Genomic DNA, 12,733 nt, shown 5'->3' with positions numbered 1-12,733 from the left:
GCTGTGATTGGTTAGCTGGGCCAGTGTGTGTTGCGATTGGCAGCACTTGGCACCTGGTCGGGAAATGTCATCCCCTTACCATAGCCGTCTGCGAGCTTCAGTGTAAATATTGCGTCAAAATCAAATCAATTCGAGCTCGATTTAAACCCGGATGATTGTAACCACTCAAAGTTCATCTGCCTTGGGAAAGCTAGCGTGTCTCTGACATAGTGATAACACTCGCTGCCTTCTCTAGTGCAGCTCGACCAGGTCTCGTCCCATTCGTCGATATTTGTGATTTCACAAATCCCGGAAAATATGCATTGTAGTCCAAACGAGTCGTTCATTGTAGTTTTTGAAAAGTGATTTCTGTTAAATAAAATATCTCCTTTTGAAGTGCACTTTGAGCTTTGTAACTTCGCAGATCATTTTTATGCTCCAACAGCAACATTACAGACTAACTAAAGTTGAAAAAGTGAAAAAGCTTAATAGGACCCCTTTAAATAACACTTTATGTTGTTATTTTTTCCAGTGAAACACTTTTGTTTTATAACCTATACCTACCTATAAATAACTTTGCAACTACAGGTAAACTGTCTGCTTAATATCTACAAACACTTTATTTTGATGGGCGCTCAGCAGACGTTCTACTGATTATAAGTAACTTTGCAAGTACGGCAACTTATTCTACTAACCCTAACCTTACAGTCTACAAATGCTGTAATGAGAGTTAGTTGACATGTAGTTGCAAAGTTACTTACAGTTAGTAGAATGTCTAAAGTGTAACCAAATTCATAATTGAATTCAGTAATTAATAGTTTAATTCAGCAAATATGCATTACTTTGATCAAATGTGACAGTAAAGACATTTATAATGATACAAAAGATTTCGGTTTTCAATGTTCTGTTCATCAAAGAATCCTGAAAAGGCAAATCAGCATATTAGAATGATTTCTGAAGGGTCATGTGACACTGAAAATTCAGTTTTGCCTCACAGGAATTAATGACATTTTAAATTGTTGTAGTTTTTAAATTATAGTAATAATGTTATTATTAGAAATATATAATAATAATATTTCACTATATTAGTGTTTACTGTATTCATTACTGTTTTTACTGTATTACTATCTGTCTAAATTGTTGGTTAATAATACAGTATATAATAATGCAAACTTTCTTCCGTCGTTGTTATTGTTATGTCTGTAGGCTTGGAAGAAGCGCTGGTTTATCCTGCGTAGCGGGCGCATGAGCGGAGACCCGGATGTACTTGAGTACTACAAGAATGACCATGCCAAAAAGCCCATTCGCATCATTGACCTGCACTGCTGCGAGCAGGTGGATGCCGGCCTCACCTTTAAACGCAAAGAGTTCCAGGACAGCTTTGTGTTCGACATCAAGACGGCCGAGAGGACCTTCTACATGGTGGCAGAAACGGAGGAGGAGATGAACCGCTGGGTGCGCTCCATCTGCCAGCTGTGTGGATTCAACCAGTCAGAGGACAACCATCACGGTAGGAGAACCGCGTCTATGTTTGTGTTCACATTCAGCAATTTTGGGCAGATTCTGTTGAATTTAGCTCAGGAATCTGTGTTCAGCTATATAGGCAATGTTAACGTAGTAACCGAATTCAATAGATTTACTGTATGCCATTATCTATGGTTTTACAGTAACAGTGCTCTCATCTGGAGCATTGTGCTATTTTTTCTCTGAGATGATGATACGACAGATAGAAAACAATCACAAGTAACCTGATGCCATATCTTATTGCTTTCCTTTTCTCTCTCTCTCTGTCATTTGAGAAAGTTGGGCTAAACCAGCCTTGTCAAATGGATGCAGTGTCTGAAAGGTTTATTGATTTTTTCCCCCCTTTGTTTTGTTGAAGAAAAGGGAGGGAACGCTGCCCATCATTGCAGGCATAGTGCTAGTGTATATTCTAGAGACAGTTAAACGCTGGTCGTTTTTGACGTAAAGAGGACTTTGTGATTGTGGGATCTGGCAGCTTACATATAGCTTATATTAGTTCAAGTGAACTTTTTACTGTAAAATAAAAGAGAACTTTTAAGCTGAAAAAAAATCTATATATTAATATATGTTATGTAATTATTTTATAATTCATACATAATTATAATTATTACAATTGTGTATTAAAAAATGTATAAATAGTCTAAAAACTTTTAAAAACACGCACACATATATGTTAGTATAATGTTATATAATGTTTCTATATATATATATAAACGTTAGTCGACCAAAATTGTATTATTCAGTTAGCCGCAGAAAAAGGACTTTTAGTTGACTAATGGCTTAAATGATTGACTATTAGTCAACTAGTAATTATTTAGTGATCTGGCAGCTTACATATAGCTTATATTAGTTCAAGTGAACTTTTTACTGTAAAATAAAAGAGAGAACTTTTAAGCTGAAAAAAAATCTATATATTAATATATGTTATGTAATTATTTTATAATTCATACATAATTATAATTATTACAATTGTGTATTAAAAAATGTATAAATAGTCTAAAAACTTTTAAAAACACGCACACATATATGTTAGTATAATGTTATATAATGTTTCTATATATATATATAAACGTTAGTCGACCAAAATTGTATTATTCAGTTAGCCGCAGAAAAAGGACTTTTAGTTGACTAATGGCTTAAATGATTGACTATTAGTCAACTAGTAATTATTTAGTTGAGGGCAGCCCTAAAACAATTATACATTTTTTTTTATTGTTTTTAAAAAATAATTCTAATTAATAAAATATTAATGAATAATAACAATATATATATATTAAAAAAAATTCCCTTCAATAAATTAAGAACCCTAAACAAAACATTGCATATTCTACTAATAGATTTTGGCAATGCCAAGATTATACAGTGCTACTTGAAAGTTTGTGAACCCTTTAGAATTTTCTATATTTCTGCATAAATATGACCCAAAACATAATTAGATTTTCACACAAATCCTGAAAGTAGACAAAGAGAATCCAATCAAACAAAGGAGACAAAAATATATGCTTTGTCATTTATTTATTGAGAAAAATGATCCGGTGTTAAATATTTGTGAGTGTTTTCAGTATCTGGTGTGGCCCCCTTTTACAACAATAACTGAAAGTAACGTTTCTTGTAACTGCTGATCAGTCCTGCACAATGGCTTGTAGGAATTTTAGCCCATTCCTCAGTACAGAACCACTTCAACTCTGTGATGTTGGTGGGTTTCCTCCTATGAACTGCTTGCTTCAGGTCCTTCCACAAAATTTCAATTGGATCAAGGTCTGGAATTTGACTCAGTCATTCCAAAACATTAACTTTGTCCTCCTTTAACCATTCTTTGGTAGAACAACTTGTGTGCTTGGGATCATTGTCTTGCTGCATGACCCACTTTCTCTTGAGATTCAGTTCTCGGACAGATGTCCTGACATTTTCCTTCAGAATTTGCTGGTATAATTCAGAATTCATTGTTCCATCAATGATGGCAAGCTGTCCTGGACCAGATGCAGCCAATCAGGCCCAAACCATGATACTACCACCACCATGTTTCACAGATGAGATAAGGTTCTTATGCTGGAATGCAGTGTTTTCTTTCTCCAAGCATAACGCTTATCATTTAAACCAAAATTTTCAATTTTGGTCTCATCCATCCACAAAACACTTCTCCAGTATTCCTCTGGCTTGTCCACATGATCTTTAGCAAACTGCAGATGGGCAGCAATGTTCTTTTTGGAGAGCAGTGGCTTTCTTCTTGCAACTCTGCCATGCACACCATGGTTGTTCAGTGTTGAGCCCATCATCTCCTGATGATGGGCTCATAAGCATTAATATTAGCCAATGTGAGAAAGGCCTTTAGTTGCTTAGAGGTTAGCCTGCAGTCCTTTGAAACCAAGTGGACTTTTACACGTCTTGCTTTTAGAGTGATCTTTGTTGGTGGAGCACTCCTGGGGAGGGTAACAGTGGTCTTGAATTTCCTCCATTTGTACACAGTTTTTCTGACTGTGGATTGGTGGAGTCCAAACTCTTTAGAGATGGCTTTGAAAACTTTTCTAGCCCGATGAACAACATCAACTCTTTTTCTGAGGTCCTCAGAGATCTCATTTGTTTGTGCCATGATACACTTCCACAAACATGACCAAACTTTGATAGATCCTTGTTCTTTAATAAAACAGGGCACACACTGACACCTGAAAACACCTCTGAAAAACAGATGGACTCTAATTTCACCTTCAAATTAACTGCCAATCCTAGAGATTCACATACTTTTGCCACTCACAGATATGTAATATTGGATCATTTTCCTAAATAAATAAATGACAAAGTATATAATTTCATCTCATTTGTTTGATTGGATTCTCTTTGTCAGCTTTCAGGACTTTTGATTATGTTTTGGGTCGTATTTATGCAGAAATATAGAAAATTCTAAAGGGTTCACAAACTTTCAAGCGGCACTGTAGATTCAGTTTCCAAGGAGATTCTGGTCAATCTTGAATGCTCTGTAAATAAGTCGTTTTGGATAGCATCTACAAAATGAATAAATGTAAACTTAACTGAGAGCTCCATCATATACAGGAATAGGGTTTTTTCTCTCTCTGGTATATTTACATCACAGATGTACTGTAGGTCTGTGTACTTTTGCGTCCATTCATTTTTCGTTTTTTTTAAACCAGAGATGAAATATGGAAAATGCGGCTTTTCCTTAATGGTTCAAATACTGATGAATAGAATAACCAGACACAAACTAACTTTCATTATTCAAAATTCGTATATTTCATTAAAGATCATAAAAATTATATAAAGCTTGTTTTTAATTATATATAAATGCTAAATTTAATTTCTAGCTTTTTTAGTGTCTCGCGCTACTGACTTCGCTACCGGTAACCGATTTTTTGTATTACATATTTCTTTGCATTTAAATGTATACAGGGAGTATACATTCAATGGGAGTGCTAGAGGGAACTAAAGAAAGCAAGAGCAACTCAGTTGAAGCTGTAGATATAGGATACTTGCGAAATATATTTACCAAATGCTCCAGTGTTGATTTGTGTTTAAACTCTGGAGAGCTTCAAAAGTGTCTATTTTCAACGTGTTTTTGTAGCATTGATCAGTCACTGACATTTCTGTTGATTTCTTGACAGCGATGGTCCAGCAGAGGTGGTTTACATTAGAATCCACTCACCGCTCAAAACGCCATAGTTTTGTTCAGTGCTGGACGCTCGGGAGTATCTCATTATAACTAACAAAAAAGTGTAACATGATGTAAATAAGAGATTCATTGTGCCGTGTAGAGCTACATTGATTATCACGAAATTTTGTGAGATCGCGAAAAGCTGAAATCAGTGATGGTTTTTAGTGATTATAATCTTGGCTATATAATCCATTCAGAATTAGAATTTGAAGTGAATTTTTCGTGATGCTAAGAGAACCAGTGACCGCTCACATGCTGCAAAGTTTCAGAAGTGACATCTGCATATAAATGCGGCATTGCAATGATAGTGATAACCATGGACAGAGCGAAAATATGTCAAAGAGAAATGTACGTTAAGGCTAGAGCACCATCACTAATTTCAGAACCCTCAGTGATTTGATTCTTGAACCGGGCATGGCTGTATCTGGAGAAGTAGGAGAAATTATCATTTTATATATTTCTATATTGTAATTATATATTTACCCAATATAAAGCCTCGTGTGTAGCGCTCTAACACGATGTGCTTTGAGTGAGCATGCATGGTCCTCTCCGATACCATGACCCAGATAGCAGACAAAATTATACCCCAATATATAATTTAATTACGATAAAGTTCCCAGAATTCTCCCGTGTCTATTTTAAAATCATATTTTAAAGTAATATATTAGGTCTCTGCATTGTTCCAAAGACGGCTCTAGCGGGAGAAGCATTACTTCTAATTTGGCCAAAGACAAGACATTTTTCTATATTAATTTGTGCATTTTGAAAATGTTAATTAAAAGGTGCAAAAAGTCATAAACAAAAACCTGAAAGGAAGTCAATATTGTACTTTTTCGAATTATTTTGAATAATAATAATTGAGAATTTTGGGGAAGGGCAGAGGACAACACCGATAAGAAAGCACTAATAAGAAAATACTTAAGAAAATGTTATACTCATATGTGTAATAAGTTTTTTTTAATTATTATTTATTTATTTATTATTATTATTATTATTATTAATATTTTTCTTCCTGCCTCTGGTCCCCAGTGGCATCCTGGTCCGTATTTGGTATGGTGGAGTTGAAATATGGCTGGGAGGAGATGATGTGGGGCATGGGGCTAGTGTCTCCCCACCGTCTCTCTGAGCTCTTTCTTCCAGGATCTCTCACCTTAGCTGGTTTTGACATGCATGCCTCACTTTTTAAATGCATCACATATTAGCTAAAATACATGCACACCTAGTAAAATTCTTGGCATGTGTGTATGTATGTATTTATGTGTATATATATATATACATACACATACACATACAAAGGGTAAGTGGGCCTTGTGGGTGGGCCGGGTCCCTGGCCTTGGCTGCACTACGTCTCACCTTTTTAATGCATCACAAATTAGCTGAGACATATACAAGTCTATACATTAAAAAACATATGTAAATAAATAAATAACAGACATCTGAGACAAGCGTGGCATGCAGGTAGTGGCCATGGATGGCTGGTGTTTTGGAGGATGAGGGGAGAGCTTTGGGCCCTGTTGCCCCACAGCATCTTTCCAAGTCACTCCCGCTGTGGCGTGCCATGGGCTTGGGATTAAGCTATGATATGTTGTTGCGACGGAGGGATCAGGGACAACCCTAATAATTTATATTTATAAATATACTGAATTCTAAAAATACATAGAGAATAAATACAAAAGTAGCTTTTATTTCCATTTTATAATTGTATTAGTTAAACCCTCATTTTTGCAAATACATGCATTTTTCTTCATAGATCCAGATGTAAAGTCCCCAGCCGCCCCATGACCTTCTGTGTTCTTACACACACACAGTGTCCAGTGATCCATTTACCTCCTCTGGCAAAACGGTAAAGGCTGATTCAAAACAGAGCCATTTTTTATAAGATGCAGCCACAGCCTCTTAGAGAATAAAACACACACTACTGCAATGTAGATCAGAGCGGCTCTCCTCCCCTCCCCAGATAAATGCTGCGCTCGACCTCTCTTTTCCCCAAGCAAGTATCAAGTTGTCAGCAGCGCTGTGAGCATGAAAAATTGGAGAGGCCAGTTTGCCTCAGAGGAAGTTAGCATTGATAGTCGGTCGGCAGTGCATCGAGTCTGTTTGCCGGATCTTTGGGGACATGCATGCGTGATGGTTCAAGGGGACGAAACAAAAGTGTGTCAAGTACAAATAGACGAAGTCTGATTCTGTAATTCTGTGTGGTTGAGTGCTGATATGCGTAGCTAATTTTGTCACATGACTGAAATGTCACACAGCCATGATAGATAAAATACGATATCAAATGAAAATGCCTTGTGTAGTAAAGTTATTGAGGTCAACATGTCTAGATCTATCCTTTTACAATATTTTTCTTCATATAGATTTTTAAAAGAATTACTTTTATTAGGCAAGGCATTAGTAAAGACATTCATAATGTTACAAAATAACTTTCTGTTCATCACTGTTCAACGCTGATAATAATAAGAAATGTTTCTTGAGCAACAAATAAGCATATTAGAATGATTTCTGAAGAATCATATGACAGAAGACTGGAGTAATGATGCTGAAAATTCAGCTTTGTCATCACAGGAAAAAAATTACTTAACTACTAAAAATAATAAATTTTCTTTTAATAGTATGTTAATATAGAAAATAAAACAAAACAAAAAAATAAAAATAAAATATAGTAATGTTTCACAATATTATTGTTTTTACTGTATTTTTGGTCAAATGCATGCAGCCTTGGTGAGACTCATTTCAAAAATATTAAACACATTTTTGAACAAAATGAAACAAGCCAATGCAAACAGAAATATATTATTTAATATAGTTTCATTTTATTTTCATTTTAAATATAAGGAAGTGAATATTTAGTTTGCTTTGGCTTCAGTACAATGACAATATAAAAGCCAATTATTTTAATATTGGAAACAATGTGTTCTCTTTATATTATCTTGCTCACACAGTATAATTGAGTTTTTTTTATATATATATATATATTTGTTGTTTATACAATTAATTGTTTATACTGTACTTTTTACATTAGTTCATCTGCCATTATATTTGAAGCAGTCCCTACCATGGAAATCATCTTATTTTTGCATCAAAAACTTAAAAGCTGGTTCAAACTATTCACTGATTAGTCGGTTTTGAAAATATCTGTAACGGAGCCGACGAGATGAGAGACGTGCGGATCCATCTGCAAAGCTTTTATTTAAAGGCATGGTCATAAAACAGGCAAGGTTCAGACAATGGCAAACAGGTATATGAGGGCAAGACGAAGAGTAATTCAAAACGGGCGTGAGTCAGTCGACAGCAAACGTTATCCAAAGGGCTTGACAAGAGGGGCAATCCAATAACACGAGCAATAGTCCAGGCAGGAGCAAACAGAGTCCGAACGGCGAGACAAAAGGGCAATCCGAGAAACACAGGCAGGAATCAGAACACGAGAAAACAGGCAAGGCAAGACTAAGGCTAAACTATGAAAACTAGAAATGGCTCCGTAGAGTAGCTATCGCTAGGTGAGTGATATGTGCTAAACAATACTCGGCAGAGGGAAGGGTGATCCCTTGAGAGTGAGTGTTAAATAGTGAGGGAGTGATATGAAACAGCTGGGTGCAATCAGTGTTGTGCAATTAGTGAACCAGCTGTGCAATCAGTGCAATGAATGGTGGGATATGTAGTCCGGGATGATATGCAACAGTGTGAGTGCGAGAGTCAATGAAAATGGGAAGGGTGACCTCTAATGGTTAGCCGACGGAAGTTCATGGACCGGATTCGTGACAATATGGGTGTAAAACATGTTGTTAGACATCTTTGCAGAAGCGTTATACAGTAGCGCAAAGAATGTACACAAGAATTTCATATATTTAGGTGAGTTCCTCATTTTGTCTGTTCACAGTTCATATAATAAATCCATCTACAGTACATATTCACACTGTGGAAGTCTTTTTTTTTTTTTGTTCAATGTCCTCAGCCCTCTGTGTCCGTGCAAGTTTCCACAGAAAGTCCAGCAGATTGTTTGGTGTCAGTGAAGTGTCTGGCAACTGGAGAACAGACATCTGCTCTCCTCATGTCACTCCAGTGCTGTCTGGTACAGATTTGAAGCTGTATGTTGGTCTTCCATGCACAGAGTGCTGCAGGAGTGACATATTTTTGTATGGCCAAAACCCAGAAACACGTTCGCTTTCAAAACCTCGTTTTGTTTATACGTCATGCTTTTCCTAACTATTCTACCTCAAACTTTCTGGGAAAATAAAGACTGAAAGAGTTGTCAGAAGCTTAATGGTGACGGTGAAGTCATTCGTCCATTGTATAGTTTATTTATAGTCTGTATTTAGTTTTTTTACTTCTCACGATTGTATTTAGGCTTTAAAGTTGTTGGAGAGCTGAAGTCAGGTCAGCTTTATGGTAATGAGCTATGACGCGGTTCGGCGGCAACCAATTGGAGTGTAGAAGTCCTCCGCTTGAGAGAATTCCAGAGAACGAAGTCCTGTAAACGTTGGTTCCGACCACATTAGTTCTCAAGCATTTTCACGCTAGAACACATGTTTTTCAGCGCAAATGCAATTCAGTTGCTCAAAACAACACCGATTTGACCAATTACATTTAGGCTACACTTCAACCAGGACAGTTTGTAATGTAGGCTGCGCACAAATTAATGTTAATGTTAATTAAAGACCCAGGCTAGTGAACGTCTCCTATAAACTGCATGTTGAAATCAGGCTAGCACTTAACCATGAACAAAAAAAACACACCACACAAATGTTTTTTATTGGTTTATTTCGTTAGCAAACATGTAACTATAATTAAGTTCTTTCCATCGATCAATTTCTTACTTTCACATTTAAAATATTTCATGAGGTTAACTTATACCCTACACTGTAAAAAAATTGAAAAAACGGCAGCTGTGGTTGCCGGAATTTTTACCGTAAAAAATACGGTAGCAAAGTTTTAGGTTTTACGGTTATAACTTAAAATACAGTTAAATACCGTAATTTCATTAACTGATATAAGGTTAATATACCAACCTATTGAAGTACTGAAATCTGTTTTGTAACTTTGTAATACACTGGTAACCACCAAATGCAGGTCGTGATGAGAAAGTCACGATGAACCAAAGCCTATCAAAAGCAGCTTTTAAATATTAACATACAGTATATAGAAGGTGCACAGTGTCATTCACACAAACCCTAAACACCATCATGGTAACGCACATGAAACTGAAATAATGCAATAAACATTCATTTAACAACATTAGGTGTAAAACTGATAAGTAAAAACTAAGAAGAAACAGTTATTTCAACAAAAAAACATCAAATTTGAAATGTAACGCAGGGAATTCTGGGAATGTCAATTTATGGTTATTCACTGTAAATTATACGGTCTTTTTCATTTTTCAATTTCCAAAATTAATGTCCAATACATGTAATGTCCAATACAGTTTTTCACCGTATATACGTAGTTAGGGAATTTACCGTTAACCATTTAACAGGTTTTTACTGTAGCATTTTTACAGTCTTGTACAGTTAAATTCACGGTAATTTTTTATAGTGTACTTATGGTCAATCTGCACAAGATCAACATGCGTGTTTCCTTTGCGGCTCCTTTAAATACAAGACAAGCATTCGATCTTCATCAGAGCGTCAGAGCATCCACAAATCTTTCTACAGCGTTGTTGGCAGGGCGGCCAGAGCGATTTTTAAGCCTCTCGCCGGCGGCGGGGTGTGAACACAGGGATCTTTTTCATTTTTCAATTTCCAAAATTAATGTCCAATACATGTAATGTCCAATACAGTTTTTCACCGTATATACGTAGTTAGGGAATTTACCGTTAACCATTTAACAGGTTTTTACTGTAGCATTTTTACAGTCTTGTACAGTTAAATTCACGGTAATTTTTTATAGTGTACTTATGGTCAATCTGCACAAGATCAACATGCGTGTTTCCTTTGCGGCTCCTTTAAATACAAGACAAGCATTCGATCTTCATCAGAGCGTCAGAGCATCCACAAATCTTTCTACAGCGTTGTTGGCAGGGCGGCCAGAGTGAATTTTTACGCTCTCGCCGGCGGCGGTGTGAATGCACGGTCAGTGTCACCGACTTCATCTCTTAAACCGAAAACAAAGAAAGCACTAGTTTATCAAAATATTAAAATGTTAATGCAGTCTCCTAACTGTTTTTCCCTGACACATTCATAATCATTACTTCTGCCGGTGTGCTATGGCAAGTTTAATGCGTGTGCTTGAGTGCTTATTAGGCTATGTAGACAATTAAAGGCTCATTATAATGATTTAAATGGTTTATTAATAAACGCGCGATTTAGTCGACTAATGCTTAACATGAACGACTACTAGTCGACCAGAAAAATCCTTAGTCGAGGACAGCTCTAGAAAAATCCTCTATTGGGTCTGTGTTGAGGGAACAAATGCTAACTTCTGAGTTGGCTTACAAAAACACGTCATCACTGCAGCACTCTATTGGAGGCCACAAGGACATAAATAAATAACAGTCGCTAATGAGCAGCTAATGGGCTCCTTGTTTTATCTCCTGTATCTAGTGTTACTCTGAAATGAATCCATTCTGAAGTAATTTTTGAGATTCACATGGGAAAAAGTTAGCTGAGGGGTCCAGCGTGCTCTTTGATAAAAGTGTCCCAACTGATTTCTGAGGTTGTGGCCTCTGTAGTAGCTGAACAGCGGGAGATCTTTGAACAGTCTCATCGACTCAGTGTTTGTTGAACTATGAATGGTGTAGGTGGTGCAGCAGACCTTGGAGGGCTTTTTAGCTCTTTTTAAGGCTGGCATCATTGATTCGACCTTGTTCAGATGAACTCAAACAAAGATTTTTTTATATAAATAATCAATTTCTGTGAGTCTGCAAGTGTTAAAATGTTGATTGTGCCATTGTGACGATAATCCATAAACCAATGCATGAGTCAACGTCTTCTGAAGCGAAACAATAGATGTAAGAGAAATAGTCAAATTGTATTATTTTTTAAGTATAAACCATCGCTTCCAGCCAACTGTTGTTTGTGCATTCACAAGAGGCATTGTGAAGCTTGTGCTTTTTATGTCTGAAAAATGATGGCTTATAGTTAAACAAAAGTTTACTTGACCAAAATATTTTTTCCCTCCAATTTTTCAACCATCTGGCTTTGTTCTGGTATGCAACTACCAATTCACAATCTAATTAACTCTAATTAACTCAATGCATAAAATGTAGCCCCTTCCTACATTTCTTTCCGTTGAATATCCTGTTTCACTCAGAAACACATCAGATTGCAGTTATACAGTGTACACTGAGTTATGAACGTCAGTCTATGTTAACTTTAATGCTACATGGTTGTAGACCTTACAGATTATTGATACTGATAGGTATTGCACAACTTTGTTTGACTTTTTTCGTTTCATAAATGTGTCTTTTGTCAGTAGTTTAAAGTGCTGTTATGTCTGTCCATATTGCGTTTTATCACAACTTGAACATAAACAAAACTATCTGATAGTTTTGGGCGTAAAAAGTCTGCCCGACATGGTGGATGGTGCGACAGCAGCAGGCTGTTATCGATGCTCTGATCTGTCTGTCAGGTT

General features: G+C 36.3%; 1 protein-coding gene across 2 annotated transcripts in view; it reads left to right on the top strand.

The window, feature by feature from the left end:
* Positions 1-12,733, top strand: part of LOC107561751 (GRB2-associated-binding protein 2-like) — a 93,360-nt gene that overhangs the window by 37,858 nt on the left and 42,769 nt on the right. For both annotated transcript variants that reach the window (XM_016246228.1, XM_016246227.1), the window contains exon 2: positions 1,186-1,489. In XM_016246228.1, coding sequence (XP_016101714.1) covers positions 1,186-1,489 — 304 coding nt within the window. The remainder of the gene's footprint in view (positions 1-1,185; positions 1,490-12,733) is intronic.

This window comes from Sinocyclocheilus grahami, unplaced genomic scaffold (assembly GCF_001515645.1).
Source record: "Sinocyclocheilus grahami isolate Dianchi unplaced genomic scaffold, SAMN03320097.WGS_v1.1 scaffold790.1, whole genome shotgun sequence".
NCBI classification, from domain to species: Eukaryota; Metazoa; Chordata; class Actinopteri; order Cypriniformes; family Cyprinidae; genus Sinocyclocheilus; species Sinocyclocheilus grahami.
Note: the sequence above shows the minus strand (reverse complement) of the source record. Positions and strands in the feature narration are given on the sequence as shown.